Genomic DNA, 18,111 nt, shown 5'->3' on the forward strand with positions numbered 1-18,111 from the left:
CCAGCCATTTCCCCACACGCTAGGCAGAAAGGACTGATCGGGGAAGGGACGATGCCCAAAGCATTCCTCCAAAAGAAGAGAGGGCACGCCAGGAATCAGCACCAGAAGGAGGAGACTCAAACCTGATGGCCAGACTGTGGCAAACCACAAAGCAGTGAGAGCTCCAGGTTCCGGTTACTGAGGAAGAATGACCTTGAAACTGCCTCCCTGCAAAAACTGGAAAAAGCAGCCTTCTCAGTTACACGCAGCTGTGCAGAGCGGACAAGGGGAACTAATGGTTCCTGTGGCTGGCTGTACTTGGTGGTGCTTCTCACATTCACCAAGTCATAGCATTCTTCCTTATCCTGGGACACAGCTATTATTCCACCTTCCCCCTTTTTTGCTCTACTTGAAAGCAGAGTAACTGGTATTAGAATACAGGTCTATTAGGGGCACCTGGCTAGGGCAGGTCTGGTGCTCCTTCCCTCTCCCTCTGCCTCTCCCCATGTACTCTCTCTCTTTTTTTAAAAAGATTATTTATTTATTTATTCATGAGAGACACACACAGAGAGAGAGGCAGAGACACAGGCAGAGGGAGACGCAGGCTCCATGCAGGGAGCCTAACGTGGGACTTGATCCTGGGTTTCCAGGATCAGGCCCTGGGCTGAAAGCAGCGCTTAAACCGCTGAGCCACCCAGGGTGCCCTCTCTTTCTCTTTTAAAACAAAAAACAAAAGCACCTTTCTAAGAAAATAAAAACCAGTAGATACCACTATTGTGTTCTTGCTTCATCTGATGTGTGAACCACTTTGAGAATCTAATGAAAGCAAAGACCGTCAAAGAAATACAGAATACAGTATTTTCCTACACAATTGTTAGATGTCAAGGACCCTTGTGAAGTTCATAGATCTTATGGGGTTTAACATATCATTTAAGTCCCCTGTAAACCCTCAACAGCTTGAGTCTCTCTCTAGAACCTTAGGAAACTAATGAGCAGAACGATGATCTTAGGAGCCTGACAGCAAAATATGAGTCAGATGTTGGCAAGCTATAGTCCATGTGCCAAATCCAGCCTGCTACCTATTCTTGCAAATAAAGTTTTATTGGAACATAGCCATGCTCATTCCTTTATTTATTGTCTATAGTTACTTCTGTGTCAATGGCAGTTTGATGTTGCAACAGTAACCATATGGCCCACAAAGCCTAAAATATTTACTAACCATCCCTTCACAGAAAAAGTTTGCCAACTTCTGACCTAAATGATGAATGAAAGACCACACTTTTTCAAAGGGAACCGTGTAGTATAGAAAATGGACAAATACCCTGCCAGGAAAGCCATCATCTTGAACTTTTTAAGATTAGGAGAAGCAAAGAAAGAACATCTGCCAACTGAAATTACTAGCGAAATCACAAGCTGCTAAGGCATTGAGCTTTATTACAGTTAGCAAAGCTTATTCAAAAGGCACTTAATATGTAGGATAGCAAAATTTCTTCTTAGGGAAGTAAAGGATAATGATTAAATGCTACTGTCAATTGTGGGAGCCTAAGAGTTAGCCAAAAGGCCTGTCATCAAACAACAGTGGGAAAGGAGTTCAGGAAAGGCCTGTGTAACAGGAACAATGTGGGAAGGAAGGCTTAACTGAAAACCATGAAGGAAAGGAGGGAAGCAAGAGTGACATGAGCAAGTGCTTTTGCAAAAGGGACACTTTGTAGGTGACATACTAGGACAACACACACTACAGTTCAAGGTGTGCCCCTGATAAAGGGAGAAGCTGAGAGTTTCAATATAATCCATCCCCCTTTGGCCATGTCAGACTCACGTTATCCAGGTCCTTCCGCAGTGCAATCTTGCTGGTCACCAGCTCATGGGCTAAGTCATCATTTTCCTGTTCCAACCTCATGTTAGCTTCTTGTAAACGCCGGTTCTCCCGCTGAAGCATAGAAAAAAAAAGTTACAGACACATAAAACTCCGATGGAGATGACAATTTCTCAGGGCTAACCCCCAAAACCCATTTCTGAGTCCTATGGAAATTATGGGAGGAGTGGCTGGTCCTACATGCTAGCAAGCAACACTTTCCTCCTATCTCCCATGAGAAATACTTAACTGGTTCCAGTGACCTTGTCAAGCTGCTACTTAATGATTAACTGTGACAAAAGGCCACTGAACTGTGACAACCTAGGCAGCTGGTTTAAAGCACAACAGATCTTACCTTCTCATTCGCAAATCTGAACTGAAACCTGAACCTAGAAATAGTGGAGCTGAATTTTAAAAAGAACTCATTAAAGCTAGTTACAGATAGGAGTACAGGAAGTGAAAGGCTGAAAGCTATTCACTTCAACCCAGGGCTATAAGCAAACGAACCTCAAATCGCTCGATAGGGTCTTCTTGTTGGGCCTGCTGTTCCCTCATGGTGTGATATTCTTTTTCATATTTTTTCAACTTCTTCTGACTAATCTGAAGGATGAAGCAGAGCACAAATTAAGAAGTATCAGAAAGTGGTAGGTATCTCAGGACCTGTGCTGATCTGGCCATCTTCAGTCACTATGAAGTGACGTGGCCCCTCTGACCTGAGTTTTGAGTCCCGTTGTTCCTAATCTCACCCTCCTCCTCCACCATCTTGTTTCACACACACAGGCACTGCTGCAGGGTGCTTTCAATCTGTGACGCAGGACACCTCGACAAGACATGGTATTATCATCCTTATTTTATAGGCAAGTTAATGGAGGTATAAGGAGGTTATGTAACTTGAGCAAGGTCACTCGGGACTGGTAGATCCGGGATTCAAGCCCAGATAGCTAAAATCCATGCAAAGTCCAAGCTATATTCACCTCACTCTCCTACTACCCACCACCTTCCCTTTCTACCAGCTCCTTCTGTCAAATAGACACAGTTCTTTTTGCCCTTAAAAACACCATTCTAGGGCAGCTCAGGTGGCTCTGTGGTTTAGCGCCGCGTTCGGCCCAGGGCGTGATCCTGGAGACCCAAGATGGGAGTCCCACGTCGGGCTCCCCGCATGGAGCCTGCTTCTCCCTCTGCCTGGGTCTCTGCCTCTGTCTCTCTCTCTCTCTCTGTCGCTGTCTCTCATGAATTAAAACAAAAACAAAAACAACACCATTCTACTGACCACTCTACTTAGCTGCTCTTCTGCCCCAAACTACTGTCCTCTTGATCACAAGCTGCTTCTTAGCAGCCACGATAAACCACAGGTGTATACATTTTACTTCCAGTGCTTCACTGCCTTTCTTTAATCTCTCTAAGCTTTTACTCTGACTGCTCTATAGAAAGCACTCTCTTGAAGGTTTCTTTTTCACTCCATCCAGTGGGTCCTAACTCTCCCCAACTAGACTTCAAAATTCCTGCCTTTCACTCTTTAACATGACCAAATGACTCTCTTCCCACCAGGAAATGTTCTCTCTCTGTTCTCTTGGTGCTCCTTCTACCTAAACAGCACCCCTGCCCCCTTGTCCATCATCTTATAGGCTAGCCTCTTTTTTTCTTCAATATAAACATTACCAAGCACATCCCTTCAAGATGCAACTCTTACTCTTTTGTTTGATTACTTCCTCTAAACCACTAATCCATTCCCTTTGGTATTTTTAAAATTACACTTTTAAGTACTTTAGCCTGGTGGCTCAGTAGTTGAACATCTGCATTTGCTCAGGTCATGACCCCAGGGTTCTGGGCAATTCAGTCAAGCATCAGGCTCCCCACAGGGAGCCTGCTTCTTCCTCTGCCTATGTCTCCGCCTCTCTCTGTGTCTCTCATGAATAAATAAATAAAATCTTAAAAAAAATACTTTGAAATATAAGAAATAGAGAAGTGCTAAAAATCAGTATGTGCAACACAATGATTGATTATGAAGCTAACATTCATTCCTTTCCAAGGCTTTAATATAATCAGCACAGAACTGTTGGCTCACAAATCTGACTTTCAGCTCCCAGTTCCAGGTAATTAGGAATCTCAGAGCTGGGCTAGTCTAACTTCCTTATTTTCTAGGCAAAGAAACAGAGACCTCGTAAGGGGATGGGAGAGCCCCAAGTGTGCATCATCTCCAGTCTTCTGTTCCATGATTCCCTTTCCATCTTACTCGAGCTGCCTATTTCCTCCCATGGACTCTCTGGTCATTGCCCTTGTCAGATATTTATGGGTCTGCCTCAATCACAGCTTATTCCTGGAGTCTGGCTGCTGCTGTGGGCAGGCAGCCAGGAACACAACACTAGGCCTGGCCGCTGTCTTTAGAAAGATGCCCGTTAAACACTTGGGGTGAGGCCACAGGCTGGAGAGTGTCATCTTGAAAGCCAGATCTTCTGTGGTTTAAGGCCAATGCTGAGGTAAATGTTTGCATACATAAGTGAGTCACAAAGAAAGCACCTAAATAAAACACTGGTGTGATCGGTAAATTTATAAACAATTCTAACAGATCAATAGTAGAAGAACAGACGATAAATGAGAACTGTGGGCAGCAAACACTCCCTCCCAGGGTTCTCTGTGCTCCGTCTGGGAGACTGACAAGAGATTACAGCAGTTAGGAGGACCCCCTAATCACTGCATTTTTTAAAAAAGAAGTGTTTACACCAAATCCTACAAAACATTCTCACAAATCTTTTGGATTCTTCAACTTCTCAATCTTATACTAGGGTTATGAAGAGCTAACATTTTTTCCCCATAAACATGCATTATAAAAGGCTACTTACAAAATAATTTCTTCTATATTTCATTAGGGATAAAGAAATGTAGAAGAAATTATTTTGTAATTAGCCTTATCCCTGCTTTATTCTCTGAGGTAAAGTTGACTCTGCCTCAGCACTGTAACAGCATTACTGTACTGAGTACCTGTGAGATGCCAGACCCTTTAACACATGCTATCTCATTTGGTTCTGACATTTTCATGATAGGATACAGGCATTTCTTTATGCATTTTCCCATCTTTTCCAAGTTTTCTGCCTTGAGCATGATTTATTTTTATAAGTAAGTAAACAAAATAGGGGCACCTGGATAGCTCAGTTGGTTAAAGCGTCTGCCTTTGGTTCAGGTTGTGATCATGGAGTCCTGGGATTGAGTCCTGCATCAGGTTTCCTGCTCAGTGAGGAGTCTGCTTCTCCCTCTTCCTCTTCCTCTGTCCCTCCCCCACTCATATTCTCTCTCCCTCTCTCAAGGAAATAAATAAATGCTGTTTAAAAATAATTCTTATAATTACTCTGGACTTCTCCAAGAGCTCTTCTTGCTCATTTCTCTAGATGGTGGTCCCCACCTGTGCTTCTGAGTCCTCAAGGGTCACCCATTAGGACTGGACACAAACAAAGCTCCACTATCTTCCTCACTGGTCCAGAGTTCTGACTCCACCAGCTCTGGCTCGTTTTCTCATTTCTCATCCTCACTTGTTGCTAGTCTCCCCATTTCTTCACCACCTTCTCCCCACCCCAACGCCACCACAAACAAAAGATAAATAAAACCAACATTGCTTATAATGGGTTCAACAGCTGATCCTGACTTTTGGAGCACGAGCGGCTGTAAACCAGAGCCAACTAGCTCAGGCTGCCTCTGAGGCATGGACCCCATGAAAAGGCAGATGCCTTATACCCACATGGGGAATCAACAGGTACCAGCCGCAAAAGCCTCAATTCCTACCTCCTTATAAGGTCACACCCCGGAGACACCAGCACCTCTCAGTTTGTCCCATTAACAGTGCCTTCCCTGGGTCAGAACTCTCTCACTCATCGTCGGCCCCTGCCCACACACAAAGAGAGTGCCCATAAAGCCTGCTAAATTAATGAGAAAAGACCCCCTTTTCTTTGCATCAACCTTTCTTCTGAACAAAAATGGCATCACAGTGAACATAAAGTGTGAGCCTGGTGCCCTGCCTGGACAACCTCACACTTGGTTCACTCCTATTCACTTTCAGATCTGAGCTCTAATGGCACTTTTGTGCACCCTTCCCTGGCACCTTCTTCCCCCTATTGGGCCAGGTCTTTGTTATCTATTCTCATAACATCAAGTCAATTCCTTCATGGCACCTGTCCAGGTTTACAATTATTTATTTATGTGCTTACTTGATTGTCTGTCTTCCCACTGGGATACAGGCCACATCTGTTTTGCTTACTCCGTATCTCCAGGACCTAGCTCAATGCCTGGGACATAACTGGGTCTCAATAATTAGATGCTGAACAAATCAAAGCCAATGGCCTTCCTTTTAACCTAATAAGGATGCAGCAGAACATTTATTTATCCAACAGTTGAGCACTGCCATATGCAGTGTTCCTTGAGAAGTATTAGTGATAAAGATGTATATAGAACACAATATGCAAGTTCCACAAAGGTAGGGAGTCTTATATACTATAAAATTCCTAATGTCTTGTAGATAGCAAGCATGAAAATACTCAATGAATAGACATATCCCCATTCTCAAAAGTCTAAGGTTCATTTTATCTTTTACTTATACCAATAACATTTTAACTGAATTCAAGAAGCAAGGAAGCTTTGAAATCAGCCTCAGAGCTCTGAATCATACCCACTAATAGTGGACTCCAATCAGAAGGCTGTGAAAGCCATAGCTTCACAAACACAGGTATTTTTGCCCTCAAAGAAGCTTAATTTTGAAATTTGTTCTCTTTTATTATGCTTCAGGATTGGGGAGAAAACTCTAATATAATTTCCTGGGATAAGACCATGTAACTTAGGTAAACTGAATTTTATGTCCCACTGTAATCAGTACATTGTTTAACACTGTTAAGAGACAGTACTACTTTGAAAGTCCCCATGAAAGCCATGGTTCCCATAAACAACACTGTCCATACAAAAGAGCATAGAAGCCAGGGCACCTGGGTGGCTCAGTTAAATGTCCGCCTTTGGCTCAGGTCCTGGGATTGAGCCCTGCATCAGGCTTCCTGCTTCAGTGGGGAGTCTGTTTCTTCCTCTGCCTCTGCTTCCCGCCCTCCCCGCCCAGCTCGTGCACTCAGTCTGTCATTCATATATAAATACATACATATATACATATATACATACATGCATATATACATACATAAATAAAATCTTAAAAAAAAAACAAAAGGGCACAGAAGCCAACTCTGCCCCAACCCTACACCAGCAATAAAGCATTCTGCCTACCATTTTGGAGGACTCATGAGCTCTCCAAGGCCACCCACAGTCCCAAGTTAAGAAACCCTGAATCAGAGAGAAGGTAGAGACTTGGACCACGCCAGTTCGATATTTTGGTAGAAGTATATATTTAATACCAAATACCTCTTTCTTGGGTCACTCATCATTTACCTGTTACAGAAATTGGATAATGCTCTCTTTTAAAACATGTGCCGTCAGCCCCAGGAGAGCTGGTACCTGATCTGGTAGAGAAAGTGAGAGTGGCCACTAATCTGGGTAGGAGGGAAGTGGGACAGTCTGCAATGGAGAGCTTGGGTTTTCTAAGTGGACAGACCCAGGCTTGAGACCTTGTTCTGCCACTGACTCACTCCATCACCGAAGGTGAGCTGCCTCACCTTAGCCTTAAGTTCCTCATCTGAGAAAATTTCAACAGTTCTTATGAAGACTACCGTTAAGAGGATCGCATGATATAAAACATATCAAGAGCTCAGAAGAGTGCCCAGAACATGAGGTCTTTTTAATAAAGGGGGTGGCTATTATGTGTTATTATTACTATCTATATTTTTGTCCTGAATCAGAGACAGAGTTACCCTCTGAAAACATGGGGCAAGCAGTGAGACATTTAAACAAGTTCATTTAACACAGAAGAGCGGGAAATAGGCTGTGGCTAGGAAATGGGAGCTGATTTCCAAGTTTGGCTTAAGAAACTGCTGCAAGGATTGGAATCCCACTGGGCTGGAGTCATAGGAAGTCCAGGGAAAGTGGGATGTTGAATGTTATTAGCAGCTCTCCATGGGAGGGGTGAAGTATGTTGCATAGGTGACTGGGTGGGTATGAAGAGGTTGAAGAGATTTTTTTTTTTTTAAGATTTTATCTATTTATTCATAGAGACACACACACACACACAGAGAGAGAGAGAGAGAGAGAGAGGCAGAGACACAGGCAGAGGGAGAAGCAGGCTCCATGCAGGGAGCCCGACATGGGACTCCATCCAGAGTCTCCAGGATCACTCCCTGGGCTGCAGGCAGGCAGTGCTAAACAGCTGTGCCACCGGGGCTGCCCCAAGGTTGAAGAGATCTTGACCCCAAAGTCCTCACTGCTAAATAAAGAAATCTGACACAAGCCCATTTTTCCTTTAGTTATTGACTTAAAAAACTGAGATTTACATAGGACTTTTAAGATAACAAGGTATCTCGGACACCTTCTATTTTATTTAGTTCCCAAAACAACTGTCTGAGATGCTCATTTTACTGATGGGGAATCAAGACTGAGATAGGAAAAAAAAAAAAAAAAAAGACTGAGATAGGAAAAAAAAAAAAGACTGAGATAGGAAAAGTGACATGTCTAAAGCCAAGAACCTGGTCTGTTCGGTGGCAACAGCAGCACAAAAACACAAATCTGGGGTGATTCTTGTTTCTCATCCACCTCGGTAGCATGTTCAAAACTGAGTGCAGTACTTGGCACATAAGAAAACCTACAAACGTTTATTCCTATGAACAGACTTAAGGAAAGTAGATGTCTGGGTAGAGGAGGTCATAATAGGGCAGGCCAAATGAGCATGGGTGATGATGATGGTGGTCATCAGCTACTTTATGTATATATGTATATATATATACACACATATACACACACACACATATATTTTTATTTATTTATTTATTTATTTATTTATTTATTTATTTATTTATTTATTATTTATTTATTTATTTAAGAAAGGCAGACTACCACGTGCAGTGCCTCATTTGGATGTGTCTGGAGTCTTAGAAGCTTGACTACCCTACGTTCTCCTACAAATGGACCTTGAGAGCCTGTCTGGAGGTTCTAGCAGGGGAGCGCAGCTACTTGTATACCCTTGACCAAAGAATGGTCCTCCTCTATCGGGGATGATTGTCCTCTTTGACTGAGCGCGCAGCTTCGGGAGGGACGCACACGGAGTGGTGAGGGAGGAAGAGGACACCCACCTAACCAGCCAGATCAGCCGAATCAACCCTGGGGATCAATGGGGTGACAGATGTTGCAGCCAGATTGCCCTCACATTTGCATCAGCTACTTTAAAAGCATCATCTGACTTTTCTCTCTACAACCCTGCCATGTTAAGCTATCTTGGATCATACAGCAGAGCCAGGATGAGAGCCAAGGCCCATGAGACTCCAAGGCCTGTACTTGTAACCACTTGAAACAAATCAACATTCTATTTAGTTTCTGAGCCCCTTTATTTAATTTTTTCAAATAGTTCAGGCTCAAACTCCCTCAAAGATCACTAAATAGAATTAGGCATTCCAGTTCTACTATCCGAGTATTTTTGCACTCAGCAAATTAGTAGCAGAGAACCCAAACACAGATAAGAACCAAAAGAGACCAGCTTATTAAAATAAAATAAGAAGGTAGAGGGCACTGCTACCCTTGTGACAAGCAGCAAAATTTAAAACTCTAAATTTTGTAAAAGAGAGTAAAAGAACTCTCACTTAGAAGTTTCCTCATGAAATTCAATCTAAAAGGTAGAAAACAAGCACAGAAGTAAAACTATAGCCTGGTCTAGTCTTAAGGACTAAACTTAGCTACAAGTAAGCTAAACTGGCAGAGACTGAGCTTACCCACCATTACAAGATGAACATCACCAAAAATACAAGTGGTCCCTGGCCCATCCATTCAATCCCTCATTTACAGAATGGCACACTGATGGTAAGTATTGACTTTAGAGTCTGAAATTCCTGGGATCCAACCCTGGCTCCATCACTTACTAACTTTATACCTTTTGGGAGTCTTCTTCAATTCTCTAAGCTTCAGCATCTGTAAAATGACCTCACCTTATCACCGTAAGGATTAAGTCACTATGTTGCAGACATTATGCAAGATACTGTGAACACCTTATGAAACAACACTGATGAAGCCACTGCAATCACAGAGCCTAAAATCCTAACACACACTAATGTAACAAATGATCTGAGCAGAGAATGAAGCTTCAACTAATATTGCTTTTAGCTGTTGAATAAGAATATTCCCCAAGGGCAAAGTATTCCCAAATGCCAGAGTTTTCTGTCTCTCCAAATAGTAAATGGTTAGTATTACATTAATTTGGAGACACTGCCATTTGGTTTCTGTAATATCTTTTTCTACAGGTAGTCTGAAGTCTTGCACATTCATTTTAAGTTTGAAATAAATTCCAGTGAAGCAATCAGTAGTTCAGAAGATCCATTTCACTTTAGGTAGGATTCCAGAGTGAAAGGGTCAAATTTTCATTCAGGTTTAATCTAAGAAACCCACTGGCCGTCTCTATTATGGCTCCTACTTCTTCTGAACTAACCTTACATATAGGACTTTCTTTTTTTTAAGATTTTATTTATTCATGGGAGACACAGAGAGAGGCAGTGACATAGGCAGAAGGCAGAAGGCTCCCTGAGGGGAACTGGATGCGGAACTTGATCTGGGAACTCCAGGATCATGCCCTGAGCTGAAGGCAGATATGCTCAACCACTGAGCCACCCAGGTGTCCCATGTATGTGACTTATTCTCAAACATCTCTGTGTAGACATAAAAAACCAGCTGCTCTCTTATTTCTTGAATCAAAAAATTTAAGACCTATGAATTTTTTCCCATTTTCTCCCTCTAAACATGATGCATGGCCCAGTTAGGAGTATGAAAGGGTTGTGGAGCTCCTAGGACCATTCATGATCCCCTGGAACAATCTATCTAAAGTGAAATTCCTGGGGCGCCTAGCTGGCTCAGTTGGTGGAGCATGGGACTTTTGATTGTGGGGTTGTGGGTTTGAGGCTCACGTTGGGTGTAGAGATACAATCTTCAAAAAAGTGAAATTCCTTTTAGATCTTCTATCGGAAGTGGAAACAATCTTTCTATTTCAAGACAGTGACCCATAAAGGGGGAGCAACTCAATGAGTTCTGATATACGTTGTTAAGTTTGAGTTTAAGAGCAGAGGATCTGGGATGCCTGGGTGGCTCAGCGGTTAAGCATTTGCCTTTGGCTTGGGGTGTGATCCTGGGGTCCAGGGATCAAGTCCCGCACCGGGGTCTCTGCACAGAGCCTGCTTTTCCCTCTGCCTATGTCTCTGCCTCTCTCTGTGTCTCTCATGAAAAAATAAATGAAATATATATATATTTTTAAAGATTTTATTTATGTATTCATGAGAGACACACACAGAGAGAGAAAGAGAGGCAGAGACACAGGCAGAGGGATAAGTAGGCTCCATGCAGGGAGCCCAACATGGGACTCCATCCTGAGACTCCAGGATCACGGGGAAGGCAGTGCTAAACTGCTGAGCCACCCAGGCTACCCAATAAATGAAATCTTAAAAAAAAAAAAAAAAGAAAAGCAGAGGATCTAAGACTCTTTCAAAAATAAATAAAATATTTCAGTTCCATAATAAAGTAAGGAACAAGAGCGAGAAGGGGATAAATAAAAGGGCTGAGAATAGAGAAATGAAGACAGAGGCAAGTAAAGACTGACACCGAAAAGATTTATAGAGAAAAAGAAGACACTCAGGCAAAGAGAAAAACAGACCTTTCTGAGCAACACACCCATCTGGTGGCCGTTTCAAATATTGCTACACCAAACTTAATTCCTGATGCAATTCTGCAATGAGAAGAGGCCATGCAATGGCATGAAAAGCCTTGGGAATATGGAGTCAAAGGCCTGAATTCCACTAGAGCTCCAGCCACTACCCAGCTAGATCCAGTTGGGGAAGCCACTTGAATTCAATAAGCCTCAGCTGCCACACTTGACTTGCCCTGCATACCTCACAGGGTACTGTGGGGAAGAAATGAGATATCCATAAAAACTATACAAATACTGGAAATTACAACATCAAAACTGTTAAAACACAACCATAAAAGTAAGTAACTATTTCCTCAACTGGCATTTGAGGCCAAGTATTCCTAATTCCCACCCTAGTCAGGAAGTATAACTGAGAAAACCATGCCACAATTTTTAAGAAATTAAAAAATAATGGAATGGGATTTCAAAGAGTTACAAATCCAATGTTTCCTTTCTAAATTCTACACCAGGAAGTTAAAAAGCTAGTTTCCAAACCATTCACAAAGAAGGAATCCCCTTTTCCATGTCTAGAGGGAGCTCCAAACCCAGAGATGACTGTACTTTCCTGCTGATGGAGTAATACACTCCCACCTCCTACGGTCCACGTAACACTGGGCTCATGATTGAGCCTAATGATGATTTTCCTTATTTTTGAGCTGGTAAATTATCACTGTGACTGAGGTTCTCTACCAATAATTGGCTCATTGCCTATATTTCTCTTAATAGTTTTTGGAATTAATACACCTACCAGAGTGCAAGTAACCATCACTAACTACACTATATTTCACCTTTTAGCAGAACAATTTCATTCTCATGTCCTGGTCAATACATAGGCTTTCCACACTGTGAATCAATTTTAAGAAAAATTACTATCTTTCTCATGCAAAACCATGTGCAAGTAGGGGGAATCATCCAAAGTGTACCCCAGCCATGCAGAGTTCTCCAGGGCCAGTATGAATTATGTATCTAAGCACAAAATATGTGTGCTACGTAGTCTTGTCTACCTTAACTCCTTGAAGGCACAGGCAAAAAAAAAAAAAAAAAAAGGACATTGGACACCTCCGATCTGAACTATGGAAATAAAGGATCCATATATTATTAAAGTGTTTCAAGCTACTGAAAACCCAAAAGGTAAAACCATTGGCTGGAAGATATTTTAAGCCTTGCCCAAAGCCATGTTAACTCTCTAACTCTTCTTCGTGAGAGAACACTTGGTAGAAACTCAGCAGCATATTCATTTATTCACTCATTCAACTATTTTTTATATGTTGAATCCTGTTCTTATGCTGGGGATCTAGCAGTAAATGAGATTGAGTCCCCTCTGCTGCAGGATTAGTTGGGGAGAGGGCATGCATACAATAATAAGCATTTAAAATAATATTAAATAGCAATAAGTGATATGAGGAAAATAAAACAGGGTAGAGATCAAGGTGTAAAGCACTGAGGGAGCTGTTAGACAAAATAATCAGAAAAGGTCTCTCTGATGGCATGATATCTGAGCTTAACATTCAATGAGTTGATGGTGATGCCACATGGACATGAGAAGAACATGATGGGTGGAGAGACCAGTGCAGAGGCCTGCAGAGTGAACATGCTCAGCAAGTTTGAAAACAGGCCAAGTTGTCTGAAGTGGAAGTTGGGAAAAGTAGGAGGAGGTGAAATCAGAGACATGGTCTAAGGTCACATAGTATAGCACCTTGCAGGTCAGGGTAAAAACTCTTTGAGTTTTATTCTAAGAAGCCATCAGTTTTAAGTGAGAGAGATGGGATCAAAAAAACCCACTGGGGTGTCTGGGTGGCTCAGTCCGTTGAGCATCCGACTCCTGGTTTCAGCTTAGGTCATGACATCAGGGATCAAACTCAATGTCCTTGGAGTCTGCTTATCTCCTTTTCTCTCTGTCTTTCCCCTGCTCTCTCTCCCAAGTGAAATAAATCAAAGAAAAACAAAGAAAAGCAAAGCAAAGAAAAAAAAAAAAACCACTATGGAAACAGGAAGTAAGGAGTCTACTGCAACATTCCAGAAGACAAGTGACAGTGATGGTTACATTACTGAGTTAGTGAGAAGGGGCAAAAGCAATCAGATTCAGGGTATACTGTGAAAACAGGGCTGGGATGGAGGACCAAGATACGGTGTGAAAGAGAAAAGGCATCAATAGTAAGCAAAGGTTTTGGCCTGAGCAACCAGGTTCCAGGAACTTAAGATGGGACACTGAGAAAGGTTTTGGAAGGGAAGAAATCATCAGCAACTAAGAGGCTTCCTGTTCTATGAACTAGACTGAGGTGGTGACTCAAGAGAACCTCCGAGCTCACCTGTTCTTTGCTCTCTGCACAAACCCACCATCTGTGAAATGTTTCTGACAAGTGTTCATTTGATATCTGCTTGAAAAACCAGAGAGGGAATGACCAGAATAAGAGCCATCATTTCTTGAACCCTTACTAATTACCAGGCATCATGGTAAACACTGTACACAGTGTAGTTAATCCTCACACATGAAAGTACTTAACCACAGTACCTGGCACATGGGAAAATATCATTAAATGTTATTTACAGTGCTTGTGAGGTATGTAACGTTTTAAGTTGAACTTTAATAATTATTTCACTAACTAGAGGCTCTATTTCTTTTTCAAATCCTTGATTCAATTTGTATTAGGAAATTTTATTGTTTCTCAGGTTTAATAGGTAGGTGGTTTTAGTACTTCCCGCCTTCCACAAAGAGGGCAGTATTCCAAGGTCCTAACTTTATGTAGTGATTCTGGGTTTCACTGCCTCCCAAAGGCCCAAAATTAGATTCTATGTGTTCATGAGTACCTACACCAAGGGTTCCATATTCCCCTGGGATGCTGCTTTACCACTTCCCGCACACTAGCTGAACTACTGTGATTCAGGTACCTGGGATTTCTCTTACTTACTTACTTATTTATTTATTTATTTACTTATTTATTTATTTAAGATTTTATTTATTTATTCATGAGAGAGACAGAAAGAGAGAGGGAGAGGCAGAGACACAGGCAGAGGGAGAAGAAGGCTCCATGCAGGGAGCCCGATGTGGGACGTGATCCAGGAACTCAAGCATCATGCCCTGGGCCAAAGGCAGGCACTAAACTGTTGAGCCACCCAAAAAGAGAGATCCCCTCTCTTTTTTATTTCAAGTTCATACAGGCATTTCCTACCTCCAAGTGTTTCAAGAGGGCAGCCTGAGTTAGCTAAGTATGACATCTAACCAGAACCAGAAGTCCACTATTATTTTACATGTGAGGAAACTGTACCTTAAATAGGTAAAGTAATTTTGAATTCAGATCTTTCAAGTCTGTGTTCTGGCTGGTAGATAATGAAGTTTTTCCTGCTCATCTTACAACATGAATACAAGGAGATGTTACATTTTTTGACCTTATATAATTAAACACACCATAAATGCCACTGAAAGTGATAAAAATGAGTTTCCTTCATTAGTTATTAGTTTCATGTTAGGGAATTTCTGACCATGACCACAAATATTGAAAGTTAAAAGACAACACAGATCATAAAACCAGAGTCCTGCCACTACTTTGCTATATGACTCTAGAAGCTTCTTTGTGTTTTGCTGGGTCTTTGAAATGAGCAGAATCCCTTCCCCAGAGTCCAAAGGCTGGGGGAGGCAATGAGATCTAATGCACAGGATATATAATATGTAAGAAAATAGTGGGAAAATAAATTATATGATACAAAAATCATCATCATCATTATTAAAATGTATTATAAATGTTCATAGTTTGATCAGGAATGGTGAGACATGAACTAAACAAAAGAATCTAAATTAATGCAAATATCATTCTACCTTCATGCTGCAAGCTAATTCCATTAATTTTTTCGCATTTTCTTCTGAGCGGTATCTCTTAGGAAGCTGAACCCTGAAGAATTTCAAGGCACCTTCAAAGTCTGTCAACAGCAAGTCATCCTTAGAAGTCTTGAAAAAAGAAAACACAACCATGTATAGAAAGAGTTCTTTACCATGAAGATCCACAAGAAGCATTTTATAACACCAGCACCTTTACAATACGCAGGAGGTACTGCTTAGCCACTGCCTGAGCCATTACCAGGGCCAGGGCTACCAAGTGGTGGCTGCTTAGTATGAGATCAAGACTAAGATACTCTGAGTGCTGGACAGGGGCTGTCACTCGATTTACAAATAAATGTGTACCTTTAATAATCCAAGGGCGACATTAAATATAACACTTATTCCCTAAAAGAGAAAACACAAAAAGAATATTTTCAGTGTTTAGATATGGACTAGTCAGCTGTCCCCAAAATGCCCCACAATTTTTAAGAAAGTATAAAAAATAACTAAGTAAAGAAATGGAATATCTTGAAAACATCTTAGGAAAATAATAATTAATACAGGCCTGCTACTGAAAAACAACTTAAAATAGACCCAATGTCCCATTCCTCTGAACTTTTTTAGCTATTCTCACATTTAACAAGAAAGAACACTTTTCCAAAGTATTCTATGCTTCCCAACCCAAGCTTCAGAACCATAACATTGTGATCTTTCAGAAAATAATTGCAGATGGCCTTTCCCCTCATCACGTGCTACATCCACTCCACATACAGCAGTCTAAGAGCCCTCTATCCCAGAAAGAACTTGATCAGGGCTCCCTCCAATCCACTTTCTCCAGCTAACCCTTCCGGAGGTGCTGCGGGCAAAGGAAAGGGGAGGCACAAAGGGGAGGCACAAAGACCTACTAAATTAAGTTCTTGGACCTTGGTTTCTAGAACTAATACTCTCCCACGAGTTTTCTGAGCTCATTAGTTGACAAGTTCATTTAAATCACTTAGCATGCCACTAGGCCCATAGTAACTACTTAAAAAAAATGTTTATAATACTGAGAAACTATAAAATTTACAGGTTGGAGACTAGGAATTGGTTACATAAACTATGGTATATTGCAAGAATGAGATACCTGACAGCAGGGAAGAGTAATAGTGTATTTCGTAACATGTATTTGGTAACAGTGTTTCTTACAATGTTTCAAGCTGGGTAGAAGGTACAAATGCTTTAATGGATTTTGGAAACAGCATAATTAAACAAAAAGAAGGATAGTACAGATGTGTGTCTATAAGTGTTCAAGCGTATGAAACGAAAAGAGGTTATCAAATAACATAATAGCAGAATTCTATTTTAAAATATATATTTACAAAACCTCAATATACATTATTACATAATACTCCATATGAAGAAAGCTATTCTGTACAAAAATAATGTATGTACATAAACACAAAAAAAGGCTGAAAGAATATATATTAAAATGCTGAGTTACTCTCTAGAGTGAGATTAGAAGTATTTTAAAATCTTTTTGCTCGTGTTTTCCAGTTTCTACAATAAACATTTATTATTTTTGAAATTATTTTTTTTCTTAAACACATATACCCCAAAACTGTGCCGTGGCAAAGACTGTTATGTACTCTAATATCTTTTTTTGTTATAGTAACATACCCTCCGATTTTTCCCAATTCTTACTCAGCTTTAAAAAAAAAACTCTCCTTGGGACACCTGGGTAGCTCAGTGGTTTAGCGCCTGCCTTGGGCTCAGGGCATGATCCTGGAGTCCTAGGACTGAGTCCCACATAGGGGGCTCCCTACATGGAACCTGCTTCTCCCTCTGCCTGTCTCTTCCCTCTCCCTCTCTCTCTCTCTCTGTTTCTCATGAATAAATAAATAAAATCTTTAAAAAAATAAAATAAAATAATCTCTCCTTTGTGGCTAGATGTGGTCAGGTGCCTAAGTTCTGGCCAATAAAAGATAAATGAAAATTTGGGTGGAACCTCCAGGAAGTCTCCTTTAAAGAAGAGACACACTCTCCCCTGTTCCCGACCCTCTAGGGGAAGGCAGGTTACTGCCAACCTTCTGGCTTCTTTCATATGAGAGAGATATTAACCTCTACGTTACTTAGTCAATGTTATTTTGGGTTTCTCCAATAAATGCAGCCAAATCTAGATTAATAGTAATATAAACGTGTAATAGTGGGTTTTTTGTTTGTTAGCAGAGAGCACCTTCAACAAAATGTGATCATTAGCCTTAGCTTTAGCCCAAGAAGAGTTACTTAAATCTGGATTTTTGAGCACAAAAATCAAATTAACTAAGAATAAATTCTATTTTAATGGAGGTGACACAGGAGGATACTGCAAATAAAAGCCAAAGTCCTGTGGCCTCTGATACATACCTCACATAAAAGCAGGTCAATGATATGGAACACCATGTAGAGAGGAAATTTTGCAGTGAAAAGTGTAAGAAACCACTGGGAGGCATACATGTGTGCTTCAAGGCTTATATCCAGGAAGTGGTTGTACAGGTCAGGGATGTATTCCTGAAATAGCAAGCTAATTAGTTTAGGGCACATACATGCTGTTCAACTCCCACTTGGGAGGCTCATAAATCTGCCAGGAATAGGCCAAAAAAGTCACATATTTGTGTTTTCCTAAAAACCTCTAATGTACTAAGAATACTTATTATC

At 41.2% G+C, this 18,111-nt stretch overlaps 1 protein-coding gene across 7 annotated transcripts in view; it reads right to left on the reverse strand.

Annotated features, from left to right (window-relative positions):
- Nucleotides 1–18,111, reverse strand: part of RABGAP1 (RAB GTPase activating protein 1) — a 167,261-nt gene that overhangs the window by 14,903 nt on the left and 134,247 nt on the right. For all 7 annotated transcript variants that reach the window (XR_005365013.1, XR_005365011.1, XR_005365012.1 and 4 more), the window contains 5 exons: nt 17,821–17,964; nt 15,802–15,843; nt 15,439–15,567; nt 2,342–2,434; nt 1,799–1,909 (listed from right to left, as the gene is read on the reverse strand). Coding sequence is in view for 4 of the 7 variants with exons in the window: in XM_038549425.1 (XP_038405353.1) it covers nt 1,799–1,909; nt 2,342–2,434; nt 15,439–15,567; nt 15,802–15,843; nt 17,821–17,964 (519 nt within the window). In the remaining 3 variants the exon portion in view is untranslated. The remainder of the gene's footprint in view (nt 1–1,798; nt 1,910–2,341; nt 2,435–15,438; nt 15,568–15,801; nt 15,844–17,820; nt 17,965–18,111) is intronic.

Source organism: Canis lupus, chromosome 9 (assembly GCF_011100685.1).
Source record: "Canis lupus familiaris isolate Mischka breed German Shepherd chromosome 9, alternate assembly UU_Cfam_GSD_1.0, whole genome shotgun sequence".
Lineage (NCBI taxonomy): Eukaryota > Metazoa > Chordata > Mammalia > Carnivora > Canidae > Canis > Canis lupus.